This window comes from Hypanus sabinus, chromosome 25 (assembly GCF_030144855.1).
Source record: "Hypanus sabinus isolate sHypSab1 chromosome 25, sHypSab1.hap1, whole genome shotgun sequence".
Classification (NCBI taxonomy): Eukaryota; Metazoa; Chordata; class Chondrichthyes; order Myliobatiformes; family Dasyatidae; genus Hypanus; species Hypanus sabinus.
This window is the reverse complement of record NC_082730.1, coordinates 23,917,545-23,931,122: the sequence shown is the minus strand read 5'-3', so window position 1 is coordinate 23,931,122 and position 13,578 is coordinate 23,917,545. Positions and strand designations below refer to the sequence as shown.

At 43.7% G+C, this 13,578-nt stretch overlaps 1 protein-coding gene across 2 annotated transcripts in view; it reads left to right on the top strand.

Annotated features, from left to right (window-relative positions):
• Positions 1 to 13,321, top strand: part of LOC132381102 (monocarboxylate transporter 1-like) — a 59,753-nt gene extending 46,432 nt beyond the window's left edge. For both annotated transcript variants that reach the window (XM_059950323.1, XM_059950324.1), the window contains exons 3-5: positions 1,011 to 1,154; positions 5,458 to 6,288; positions 7,775 to 13,321. In XM_059950323.1, the coding sequence (XP_059806306.1) occupies positions 1,011 to 1,154; positions 5,458 to 6,288; positions 7,775 to 8,025 (1,226 nt within the window). In that variant the 3' untranslated portion in view covers positions 8,026 to 13,321. The remainder of the gene's footprint in view (positions 1 to 1,010; positions 1,155 to 5,457; positions 6,289 to 7,774) is intronic.
• The last annotated feature ends 257 nt before the right edge of the window (positions 13,322 to 13,578 follow it).

Sequence of the window (13,578 nt, the reverse complement as noted above, 5' to 3'; positions counted from 1 at the left end):
AACATATGTATTTCAATAATTAAACCACTGCGTTGCTTAGTAATAATTGTAGCTTTCATCGGGGCAGGGCCTTTCACATGCTCCATTAAAATTGTTCCGATCGTTGACCAACTGTAGCCTAACGCTTTTCCAATGACTGATGGCATTTCACCTCTTTCCGATCACTTTATTACTTCAACCTTATTTTCAATTGTGATCGGGATTATTTTTGTGAACATTGCCGATTCAAAGCTGCACCAGGTCCTAATGTCCACCTCACTGAGATAGGTTAAATAAGGTCTGGGGTTCCGCTGGGTCCTAAAGACCACTGCACTGAGGTTAAATAAGGGACTTGAGCATTCGCGATTTTTGGTATCCATGGGGGGTCCCGGAGCCAGTTCCCCGCGGATAAGGAGGGTCGACTGTACAAGTAACACGGAACTCTTGGCCTATCAAAATAACCTTAAGCTTAAACAGAAAGCACCAGAAGCACCAGCACCATTACAGAGAGTGAGTTGCTTGAGAAAAACACAAGGAACTCTAAAACAATTAATGACTCACATTAAACACCAATTAAGTAATTCAGGTGGCTTGAAAAACCTTGATCCCCAATGCTCTCCAGCTCCCCACGCAGGCCTGAAAACTCATTACCGGAAGGGTTTGTGGGACCAAGTTGAGTAGTTGAAGTTTAACTCCAGTTCAGCCATGATCTAATCCAATGATGGTCTGACTGAATTAGAAACAAAGGGTCTCTTTCTGTCACTATATTCCTCAAATCCAAGAATGTGATCCTTTGCTGTGAAGTTTGAAAATATCTTGGTTACAAGATTATCCTCAGACCTGGAAGAAGACCTGTTCGCATGTAAAGTTGACTTGTTTATTTTTAGCCCCGAGTGCCTCTGAGCAAAGCTCCCAAAAGACTGTCACTTAGGGAGACAGAAACCTAAGAGTCAGCTAAATTTGCTGGCACATGGGTTAGATTACTGTTTGCTCTCTGTTTTCATGCTAATCACTGTCACACTCTCCTTCAGGCCCTATTAGCAGTATCCTGGTGAACAGGTATGGAAGTCGGCCAGTGGTGTTGCTGGGAGGACTGCTGGCGAGCTCGGGCATGGTCATCGCTTTCTTTTGCAGCAGTATTGTGGAGCTTTACTTCTGCATTGGAGTGATTGGGGGTAAGTGCCAAAAAATTGTATCTTGTACCTTTTAGTCCATGTTTGAATGTGGAAATGGTTCATGTAGAACAGCGAATACTAACAATATAATTACATTGCCTGGTTTACATTCTATTGCTGTTTGCTGAGAGTCTAGTGTTAAATACCAGAGCAGAATTTAACCACAATAGTCCCTGCATCCATAGCATTCTGTTGTTAATCAGATTTAGCTTCTGCTCTACTTTCGTTTGGTGTGAGCTTGTGGTTGGGTTGGGGGAGGATGTTAGTAATGCAGTGGAGTTGTTTTCAGTAAGAACATCCTCCCATTCAGAGTCTGATATCACCGGGGACACTGCAAATTGGCAAGGCTGGTGGATAAGAGAAGGGCACGATTGTTATCCCCACAGTGACTGTCCCTCTCTTTTGCACACATTTCTTTTATTCTATATCAGCTTCACTCCTGGCCTGTGCTCTCCCATTTGGCCTTTGACCCAACTCCCTGCCATCACCTCACACGTGCCATTTCACTTTCATTCTCCCCTATCGACTCTCAGGCGTGTAGGCATGCACTCACACCTCTCCTCTGTTTGCTTCCTGTACTGTTTCCCAAGGCTCTGTCTGGCCTTGTCCTGCTGGATTCAGTTCCCATATTTATCACATCTCAATGCATCTAAATCAGAATCAGACTTATTATCACTGATACATTTGTGGAATTTCTTGTTTTGTGGTAGCAGTACAACAAAATGCTATATCAGAGTGCTATATCAGAGATCAATACTTGATCAGAGATTAAGGGAGCTAGGACTTTACTCTCTGGAGAGAAGGAGGATGAGAGGAGTAGATAAGGTGGGCAGACAGCGCCTCTTCCCCAGGGCACCACTGCTCAATACAAGAGGACGTGGCTTTAAGGTAAGGGGAGGAAAGTTCAAGGGGGATATTAGAGGAAGGTTTTTCACTCAGAGAGTGGCTGGTGCGGGAATGCACTGCCTGAGTCAGTGGTGGAGGCAGATACACTAGTGAAATCTAAGAGACTACGAGACAGGTATATGGAGGAATTTAAGGTGGAGGGTTATATGGGAGGCAGGGTTTAAGTGTCGGCACAGCATTGTGGGCCGAAGGGCCTGTACTGTGCTGTATTGTTCTATGTTCTATATGTTACAATAAGAAATATAACAAAAAAAGACAAAGAAGTAGTAGATGGCAGATGGCAAAAGGTGAGGTAGTGTGCATGAACAATTCTGAAATCCAGTGGGTAGAAGCTGTTCCTAAAACATTGAGTGTGTAGCTTCAGGCTCCTGTACCTCCTCTGTAGTGGTGGAATGAGAAGGGGGTGTGTCCAGCATGACGGACCTCTGTAATATGGATGCTGCCATCTCGCATGTTGATGGTGCCCTCCGTGGTTGGAAGGCTCGTGTCCCTGATGGATGTGGCCCAGTTTGCAGCTCTGCAGCTTTTCCCAATCCTGTGCATTGGCGCCGCGCCCCTCCCACCAATACCAGATGTTGGTGCAACCACTGAGTACGCTGTCCATAGTACATCTGTACAAGTTTGCTAGTGATATGCCTTTGATGCTCCCTGTCTTCTACCAGCCACCATTTCCACTAATGATCAAGAAATACCTTGAAATGTTGCCATCAGAGGTGACCCAATCCCACAAAAGGTAAAATCTCAGCAGTATTGCGTCTAAGATCACCAACAAGCTTTGAGCGGAGTGCTAAACAATAATTCCCTTTCCCTTTCAGGCAAGTTAGTTTTGCAATCCAGTTCCACAAGAGTCAGAATCAGCATAATTTTACCTACAGCATTGTGCAAAAATATCAAATTTCCATAAATTACAAAATAAATGAATAGTGCAAAAAAAAGAATCATAAAGTAGTGTTTATGGGTTCATGGACCGTTCAGTAAACTGACGATAGAGGGAGAGAAAGCACACCTGAATCATGGAGTGTGGTTCTTCAGCTTCTTGTGAAAATGTGGCTTTTTTTGATCAATTTTGTAGTCCTTCACATTCTGCAGTTGCAAACCCTCTGTAGAGTTTATTTGGATGTTTGAGCATTGATAGCACTTTGCAAGTTCTCTATGAAAAACCTGGTTGGACTTCTATGTATACAGTACAGGGAGGCTCTTTCTATCATTCCAATCAAAGTGGTCTGAAGTATCTTACAATCCTTACATTCTTTTGAAGTGTAGTCATGTTTATAGTCCAGGAAACTTTTAAACTAAGGGTTGCCTATTTAAGGCAAAGATAAGGTCAGATCTTTTCTCTCAGAGGGTTGTAAGTCTTTAGGACTTCCATCCTCAAAGGGCAGTGCGTGCAGAGTTAGGTAGATTCTTCATGGACAAGTTGGTGAAGGTTCTTGTGGACGGGAATATGGAACTGAGTTCCAGTTGGAATACTCCAACTGGCCAAGGGCTTAATGAATGGTGGAGCAGGTTCAATGAGCCATGTGCTCTGCCCCCGCTTCTAATTTAAATATACTCAATGTAGGGTGTCACAAACAGCACAATGGACCTAATCAAGTTTCTAATGGTACTAATTAATGAATCAATATGGGGCAAATAAATCTGGGAAACTCTTCTTTATGGCATTGTTTTGAAATTCAGAGTGATATAGTTATGTTTAAAACCATACCAACAAATTCTCTTTTATTGTGTTTAAACATCCCTGAGGTGCTTTAATGGAGTGAGGCAATAGAATTGGAAATAAAGAACTCCTTAAGGAAAGAGGGAGATACAAAGGAAATCCCAAAGTTCAGGACCAGGATGGGTGAGGGATCTGATTATCAACACTTGGAAACGCAGGGGTTTATCAATCACAAGTAGTCAGCTTGGCTTTGTTGGAGGATGGGGGAGATCATGATTATCAACAGTATCGTAGTGAACAGGTATGGAAGTTGGCCAGTGGTGCTACTGGGTGGATTGCTGGCGAGCTCGGGCATGATTAAATATTGGAAAAACGCAATCAAGTATATTAATGAGAGAAAAAACAAACTTCTGGAAGAACTCAGAAGGTCAATCAGCACCAGTGATAGGAAATGGACAGCTGACATTTTGCATTAAGACCCTTCATCCGGACTGAAAGACAGGCTGGAGATATCTAATATAAAGAGGTGATGGAAGGGCTGGATTAAGAGTGGCAAGTGATAGATGGATTCAGGTGAGAGGGGTGATAGGCAGATGAAAGGAGGGAAGAGTGGAGATGGAGACTTGTGGAGTGGCGAGGCTTGGTGGCCGCAGAGACTTGTAAACATAGTCAGCTCCATCATGGGGGCACTAGCCTCTGTAGTATCCAGGACATCTTCAAGGACCGATGACTCAAAAAGGCGCGTCCATCATACAGGACCTCCATCACCCAAGACATGCCCTTTTCCCATTGCTATGATCCGGAAGGAAGTACAGAAGCCTGAAGGCACACACTCAGAGATTCAGACACAGCTTCCCCTTCATCCTCTAATTTCTGAATGGACATTGAACCCATGAACACTACCTCACTACTTAAAATTTTTTATTTTTGCACTAATTTAATTCACTGTTTTCTCTGTAATGATGTGTATTGTACTGCTGCCACAAAGACAACACATTTCGTGACATATGCTGGTGATATTAAACTAGTTTCTGACTGTGAGGTGGTAGGTTGTGACAACAAAGGGCTATAGGGGATAGAATGTGACTGGGAAAGAATTCGGAACCTGGATCTGAAGAAGGGAGTTAGTGTGACAAACTGGAAAAGTAGGGAGAGGGATCCCAGTGGGAGGAGTTTTTTGGTGGTGGTTGTTGGAGCTGATGGATGATGGCAAAGAAACAGGATGATAGGGTTCTTGGGGAAGGTTTTAGGAGGAACTGGATAGAGTTGGAGAAGAGAAAAGAGGAATAAGTCTGAAATTAGAGATTTCAACATTCATCCCCTCGGGGTGTAGACCAGTTAGCCAGAGTGCGAGATACTGTTTGGCTCATTTGCCTTGGCCTTGAAGGAGGTTGAGGACAGACAGGTCGCTATGAGAATGAGGAGGCACATTAAACTGGTTCACAACTAAGAGATAGAGCCAGCCATGGTGGATAGAATGCAAGTGTTTGGCAAAGAGGCTACCTGGCTGTGAAGGGCTACAGAGATGGGGTTGGAGAAGGAGGAGAGTACCACAGGATCACAGGAGGATTTAAAAGCAATGAAGAGGGCCAGAGAAGAGCATTAGGCCACAGTGGAAACATTAATAAATAGTGCAGACAGAGAAGGTTTTCTGAAGAAGTCCTTACCCCCCACCCTGATTTTAGAAATTTTAGATAATGTATTGCTCAGCACTGATATTTTAAAACAAATATTTTCCAGGTCTCGGACTTGCATTCAACTTGCAACCAGCACTGACCATTATTGGGAAGTACTTCTACAAGAAACGTCCTCTGGCTAATGGGCTGGCCATGGCTGGCAGCCCGGTGGTCCTCAGCACCCTGGCACCTCTCAACCAGTACCTTTATGACAAATACTCGTGGAAAGGAGGCTTCCTGATCTTGGGTGGGATCCTGCTGAACTGCTGTGTGGCCGGTTCACTTATGCGCCCCATTGACCCTCTGGCGACCAACACCCCTAAAGTATCTGGGAGCGTCAAGCAAGAAGAGGGAGTAAATTCTGACCTTCTGAAGAAAGAGCCAGAACCAAAGCTCAGTGTCTTCCAAACCATCAACAAATACCTGGACCTGTCGTTGTTCAAGCACAGAGGCTTCCTGATCTACTTGTCTGGCAATGTCATCATGTTTTTTGGTCTGTTTGCCCCTCTGGTATTCTTATCTTCCTATGCCAAAAACATGGGCATTGATGAGTATAAAGCAGCTTTCCTGCTGTCCATCCTGGCCTTTGTGGACATGTTTGCCCGGCCATCCATGGGATTTGTAGCCAACACCAAGTGGGTGAGACCAAAGATCCAGTACTTCTTCTCTTTCTCTGTGCTGTACAATGGTATCTGCCACATCATGATGCCCTTGGCGACGGACTACACCGGACTGGTCATATACACCATCTTCTTCGGCTTTGCCTTCGGCATGTTGAGCTCCGTCCTGTTCGAGACGTTGATGGACCTGGTGGGGGCTCAGAGGTTCTCCAGTGCGGTAGGGCTGGTCACCATTGTAGAGTGCTGCCCTGTGCTATTAGGACCTCCTGTTCTAGGTAAGCTGGGTTGCGAATGGGGCTAGATGCTGTGGGGGGGAATTATAGGTCATGACCTTATGGAATGGTATAAAGAACGTTGCCTATTACCTCCTTGGCAAAGCTTTCTGATTGCTTACGCTCCTCTGTTTCTTTCCTATGACGCAGAAAATTTGTTCTTTAATATATATTCGATCCTTTTTGGAGAATCACAATCGAAACCCTCCCAACAGTCCCAGAACAAAACAGCTTAAAGGAATACATTCTCATATTGCCTCCGGATTTTGCCAATTACCTTAAATCTGCCTCCACAGATTCTTGGCCCTGATATTGTTGATCTAAATAAAATCTTGCCTATATCTGTCCTGTTCTGAGAACAATGCCATCTTCTGCAGTTCCCTCAAATAATAGAGGGAACTGTTGAAAGTTATTTTCCAGAAGCCCAGCCTGAAATGAAAAGCAGTCAATTCACATTTGGACAAGTGTCAAAGGAATGGTCATTGTAATGGGGTGGTTTTGGGAGGGGGGAGGGATCTGTACAGAGTCGAGTGTGGATGGGAACTGTGCAGCAGGTGGATGGAATGCAGAGAGGTTCAGCTGTAAACTTGGAGAGGGTGGACAATGAGCAGGTTGGGGGCTAGGTCATTTGTCAATGGGGAGATTGAGGATGGAGGGAGAATGGGGAACTACACTGGGGAAATAGGATGAAGTCACGATTTTGGACAGCTTTGTACAAAGGTTTAAAAAAAGATTCTGCAGATGCTGGAAATCTGGAGTAGCACAAAGTGCTGGAAGAACTCAGCAGCTCAGGCAGCAGGAGTTCATACGTTCTCCCTGTCACCGCCTGGGTTTCCTCCGGGTGCTCCAGTTTCCTCCCACAGTCCAAAGATGTACCAATTGGCGGGTTAACTGATCATTGTAAGTTGACCCCTGATTAGGCTAGGATTAGATCGGGGTGCTGTGCAGCGTGGCTCGAAGTAGGTAAGGGCCTATTCTGCACAGTATCTCAAAAATAATGTCTGTGGATAGAAATAAAGAGTAGATGTTTTGGGTTGAGACCCTTCATCAGGACAGGAAAGGTAGGGGGAAGAAGCCAGAATAAGAAGGTGGGGCGGGGAAGGAGTACAAACTGGAAGATGATAGGTGAAGTCAGGTGAGGGGAAGGTAGGTGCGTGCGGGAGAGAGGATGAAGTGCCGAATGCTTCTGTTGTTTGCATGATTTGTTTTTTTTAATTCTTTTCCTGGGCACTGGAGTTGGTCGTACTTTTTTTAATCGGCTTCTTTCGGGTTCCTTGCTTTGCGTTAGGCAAACAAATCTCAAGGTTGTATAATTTATACGTTTGTCGATAATAAATGCACTCTGGATCTTTGAGAATGTTGGGGAGGGAGATGCAATAGGGTGGGGTATTTGACTATGTTGGGATGGTACTATGGATCAGACTTGCATTGTGAGTTGACGTGGGCTACAGGTAGAATGTACAATGATAGAACTGTCTTTGTATTGCAGGAAAGCTGAAGGACATGTACGATGCCTTTCACTATGTGTACATAGCCTGTGGAGTGGTTTTGATCGTCGCGGGCATCTACCTGTTCATTGGCAATGCACTGAATTATCGGCTCCTGGAGAAAGAGAGGCGAGAGGAAGAGCAGAAGTCAAAACATGAAGCAACAGTTGACCTGAATGAGACCAAACTGGACACTTTAAATGCAAGCCCAGCTTTCCAAGATGCAGGAGGAGATTCCGACACAGTTATCTGAGGGCGGGAAGGATTCTGTTTGTTTTTTTACCGTTTGATTACCTTGGAGTCCTGCCGGTTTTCACCCCCACCCCCCACACTCTTTCACACCTGGGCTTCTGGAGTGATTGCTGGCATGTTAAAGTTAGAGAATATTTATTGTTGGGGCATAATTACCAGTAATCTCCTTCCCCACCCTTCTTCACTTCTCCCCTTTCTTGTCAACAGTTCTTCTCATTCTAGGATGCCAAGCCCCTCATACTGAAGTCTCCAGGAGTGAGAGATAGATTTCCTGGACTCAATTCAGAACAATCCTGGGAGTCAAAGAGAAAAATGACTGAAGAATTAGACTAATTTTATGTTATTGTAGACATGTAAAAATGGCTGCATTGTAAAGGTAAAAGGTTAGCTTTATTTATCACATCTACATCAAAACATACAGTGAAAAGCGCCATTTGTGTCAACAAACAATGCAGTCCAGGGATGAGCTGGGGACAGCCTACATGATGGGTGATCAAGTGGTTGTGTGTTGAAATCTGTCATATTGTATCTGGCATCCTTTTTGTATAAGGGAGAATGAAATGGAGGGAGTGTAATGATGAGACAAAGGTGCTGATCCAGCTAACTTGTCCTTAATAACTTGGGCATTACCATGTAATTGATCCCATAAGGCTTTGGGAGAGACAACAACCAGGCCAATTTGGTGATGGGGTGGAGGGAGGGGGAGCATCGATATCTAGGAAGTAGCGCTCTTTTTAAATTCCTTCCACACCAGCTCTACTTAGCATCTAGAAATTAATCTAAATACAATGCTACTATGTTGCACTCATAGTCTTCTTTTACCATTCATCCCTTGCCTCTAGAGTTGTGGATATTTTGAAATGTGAGGCAGGTCCCACTTATTGGCTCATGTACTGTGTAAGCTGGCAGGCTTTTCCAAAAGTCCACTATTTCCCGGGAACAGAGCCTCCTCCTAAATACCTATCACGGGCTCTGTGTTAAAACTTCGACCTGGCCCTCTCTGGCATTAGCAGTGCTGGGATTGTTCCCATCCTATCTCTCCCCATGTAAGGGTGGGTCAATATTAAATCAACCTTAGCACCAGGGACATTTACGTTAATAATTACTAGAATCTCAAGCCAAATGCATGGCTCCCTCTCATCACCGGAAACTGCCTGTTCAGGCTATTGGTTGAGAATGTGGAAAAAGCTGCAGGTTGCGTCTGAAAAGTAGTCTTTGGACATATTTAATATTAAACCAGTGTGTCTGAAAATAAGCATTTGGACATGTTTAATATTAAACCAGTGTGTCCAGAAATTTTAACAGAGGGTTCAGCCAGACTCCAAGGCTGAAGAGAGATTGCAACCAGTCCTGGACCATGAATCTGTCAGAGTCCAAGGGCATGAACTAGAACCAGAGTTCAGGCTGCTGTAGGGAAAGATGAGGGACACCAGTGTAGGAAGCTGCTGTGAAGTCTTGGACAGCCTCCTTTTCTTGTTAAGTAATGATGCTCTTCTTTAAATTTTGCAATATTCACTTCATTGGATCATGGAATCACAAAACGATTTGAGTTTTATGAGTGTGAATGTCTTTTCCAAAGTTTGTTTGCTGATTATCTGTAGGACTTTACTCTTCGTTCTGGGTGGATATGCAGTTGAAGCCCTGGGATTTTTAAGTCACTGCCAAGAACACTGTGTTGCATGGAATTTATGAAGAACCTATGGAACATATTTGGCTCAGCCATTCAGTATTGGTGTTTGTGCTTCCACTCCACCTAGCCCAACTTCAAACTTACCAGCATATCCTTCAATTCATTCCTCCCTTGCATGCTTAGCTGGGTTTTCCCATATATATACTTTGGTTACCATCTTCTGCCTGCATTCTGACCGTACTCTGGATAAAGAAATCTCTTCTGAGTTCGCTATTTGGTTTGATAGAATCTAGCCTTGATTTTGATGTCTCGCACAGTAAAAAAAAAGACACAGCTCCATATCTACTTTAGTATGGATTTCTTGGATTGAATGGCCTCCTGTGCCTTAATAATTATTTCATGACTGCAACCTCTTGGAATTGTGAAGACTAAGGGCTTATCAGCTCTTTTCTAAGAAAGCAGTCTTTCTTGATAGAAATAGCCATCCAATTATGTTAGTGTAATTTTTGTAAATAGTGGCACTTCTGCAATTATTGACTATCCTTTTGTGTAATATGGAGATCAAAGTACTTCCATTTGCCATCCATCCAAGCTTCCGCATATTTAATATAATAATAGTGTTATAGAGCTGTACAGAACAGAAACAGGCACCTCAGACCACCAGTTCCATGCTCTCTCCTTTTTCCATTGCACTAATCCCATTTGTCCGCACTAGGACTGTGTCCTTCTATCCCTTGCCTATTTTAGTGCCTGTCTAAATGTTGTTTAAATGGAGTGTTTTTATCTAATTCCACCACCTCCTGCGATAATGAATTCCAGATTTCAATCATGCTCACTTTCTCCTCAAATCCTCTTTAAAATTCCTTCCTCTCGCCTTAAACTTATGCCCTCTTGGTTTTAATAACCCTGTCTTGGGAAAATGATTCTTAATATCTGCATCTGATAATTGTATAAACTGCTATCAAGTTATTCCTTAGTCTCCTTCCCTCCTGGGTTACCCAATCCCTCCATAAAACTAAAGTCTTCCAATTCAAGCAATGTCTTGGTGAATCTCTGTTTTTGTAATTATTTTCCTCTGGAAGTGAATTGCCTATCGTCATCATTGCTCAACCTTAACTGGGTTATTGGTAGTGAGCTGCCTCCTAGAACTTCTGCAGTGTTACGAAATTCCCGTAATTGGATCACTTACCAGCAAAGATAGAGAGGTCCTTTGAAGTCTGATGGTACTATTTTTATAAGTTTTTATTTATAAAGGGGCACAAAACAAGATTAATACAGACATTCAGATAATATACATCGTCAATACTCAATCTAAAAACGCGGGTATAATAATAATCATCAGTTAAGCAATAGCTCTATCGTTTGTCTAGGGGATATTGTATTGTCCGATGGAAAGATAGAAGTCACTGTCCTTTCAAGCTGCAGCTCTTTGGGTTTAAGAGAGATGGTTTTAAACTTGCCCGGGTCTTTTATGAGGCCAATCCGTTGAGTCGGGGGAGTTGGTTCCCCGTTGTTAGTTCCAAGTCGTTTTCCGTGGTACCAGCCACCAGCCCCCAGGCAAGGGAACCGAACGCACGTGGCTTCCTTCAAATGGCTTCCCGCTATTACGGGATCGCTAGCGTTTCTTCTGGTGCGTCTGAAGGGGTTGTTCCCCAGACCCTCTTTTATACTTCCTCACGGGGTCTCAGATGTCAATCAGGTTGGGATGATGCAATCCCTCAACCAGCCCACTCTGGTCATCCCCTGAGGGGCTTCAATGAATAGTACAGTACTCAATACACAACTTGGTCTTCCGGAGACAATGGCCATGTCCCGTAGCTTTACATCGCTATGGGGGGGGGGGGGCGGGGGGGAGAAACGTGACATCCTGCACGTCTCTCTCTCATTTCCTGGGTCTCCTGACCCAAATCAATAGTGATCTTGCGATTCTCACAAAGGAGGGGGCTACCCCGCACCCTCCGGCCCCTCAGAGCTGTGGTACATTCATAACAGCAGTCACTCTGGCAAAGGTGCCCCACAGTAGTGCTAGGCAGCAAGTTCCAGGATTTCAGCCAGTGAGGACCAGGTGCGGCTGTTCTATTTTGTCAGTGTTGTTTGTACCTTGGAGTGGAATTTGTATCTCTCCTTGTCTTCTTGTTACTAGAAGTTACACATTTCACATTTCCTGTCACAGAAGCATTTTATGAAAGTCACAACAACTACTGATGCTAGAAATCCAAAATAAAAACTGAAAATGCTGGAGTAACACACGCAGAATGCTGGAGGAACTCAGCAGAACAGGCAGCATCAATGGAAAGGAATAAAGAGCTGACGTTTCGAGCCAAAGCAATCTCAGGCTGAAACATCGGCTCATTATTCTGAGCCATAGATGCTGCCTGACCTGCTGACTTCCATCAGCATTTTGTGTGTGTTATTTCTGGATTTACAAATCTCTTGTGTTTAGAGAATGGTGAAAATGTTCAGCAGGTTAGACTGCAGCTGAGGGAAAAGAAATAAATGTAATGTTTTCAGTGGAATATCCTTCATTGGAACCGAGAAGGGTAGAAAAGAAGCCCAATAAGCTGCAGAGATGGGAGGGTGGGGGTGGTCTCATAGGGTAAAGCCAGGGTGACTGGCAGAATAAGACACAAGCACAATTGTCAGGTCAGTGAGTGGTTGGCAGCAGCTCGAGAGTGGGAATATAGGGACAAGAATGTGCGAGCTGTTAAACTCAGAGCAGGAAGGTGTGCCTGACAGGTCAGGCTGGGCAGGTTTTCCACTCCTAAAGGGGGAAAAGGAACAGGTTGAATTGCATATCTAATGAGTGGCTTCCTTACAGTGAAGTTGCAATTTATATTTGCTACATGCTGTAGCTATGGTGTGTTAGGTGGCGGAGGCTATGAGTAGTTAAGATGCAGATCGAGTGAGCTGCTCTGTGCTGGATAGTTTTGAGTTATTGGTGGTTAATGTTACACCTTCCAGTCAAATCTATTGTCCTCTTTCCTTGTGCCTTGTAGATAACAGGAATGCTTTGTCTAAGGGCTCTCAGTCCCTCCTCTATTGTCTTACCCCTTTCCTGCTAGGATTTATGCCGTTTCAGACTTTATTATCTAAGGTTTTTTTTTAACCTTGTTGCTCACTAGAGTAGTATTTGTCTTTGTGCCCACTGACACCAGAAACTCAACCCTACCCACACTCCATCCCATTATTTATGTCACATTCCATGTTTCTGTCATTTGTATCCATATCTCCTGTTTTTAAAAATGGTCTCTGCTCTGTGGCATTTCTTTCTGTGTGCCAAAGCTTTTACAACGGTTTTCCATTTCTCTGTGCTATGTTTGGTTCCGTGTGTTGGGAGGTCAGTGTACCTGCATGTTTTGAAGCTGTGATTGGTCCAGTAACCTGGTGCTCTGAATGGTTTGACATCATAGATAGATTATTGGTTTGGCTGGTCTGATGCTTTAGTGAGGAATGTGAATTCTCTACCTCATTTTTTCAAACACAAAGCCAGAAGCCACTGCCTTGGCATTTCAGAGGCACAGTTTCTATATTCAGTGTGAGCTATTGCTACAGGTTCATTGAACTATTTGTCCAATACTTCAATTTGTAAAAATCAAAATGAAGATTATATTTTTGCTTTGCCTTCATGTACACGAGTTGAATGTGAAATAAACAATGTGATGTTGAACTTGTTGATACTCTGTGCAGATCCAGACATGCTGTTCAAAGGAAAAATGTTAAGCATATAAGTCAGTAATGGCTTAAGAATTTTTGACAAGACTAGCAAATGTTAATAACATTTCCTAATACCCCCCTCGAGGTTAAATAGAGACATTGTTTCAACTTGTTTGTCATGAAATCGCTGATGTTGGAGTACAGGTAACTCTTAAGAAGAACAAAGTAACATTTCTCTTTGCTACTAATGGCACCTCCTCCCCTTTTTTT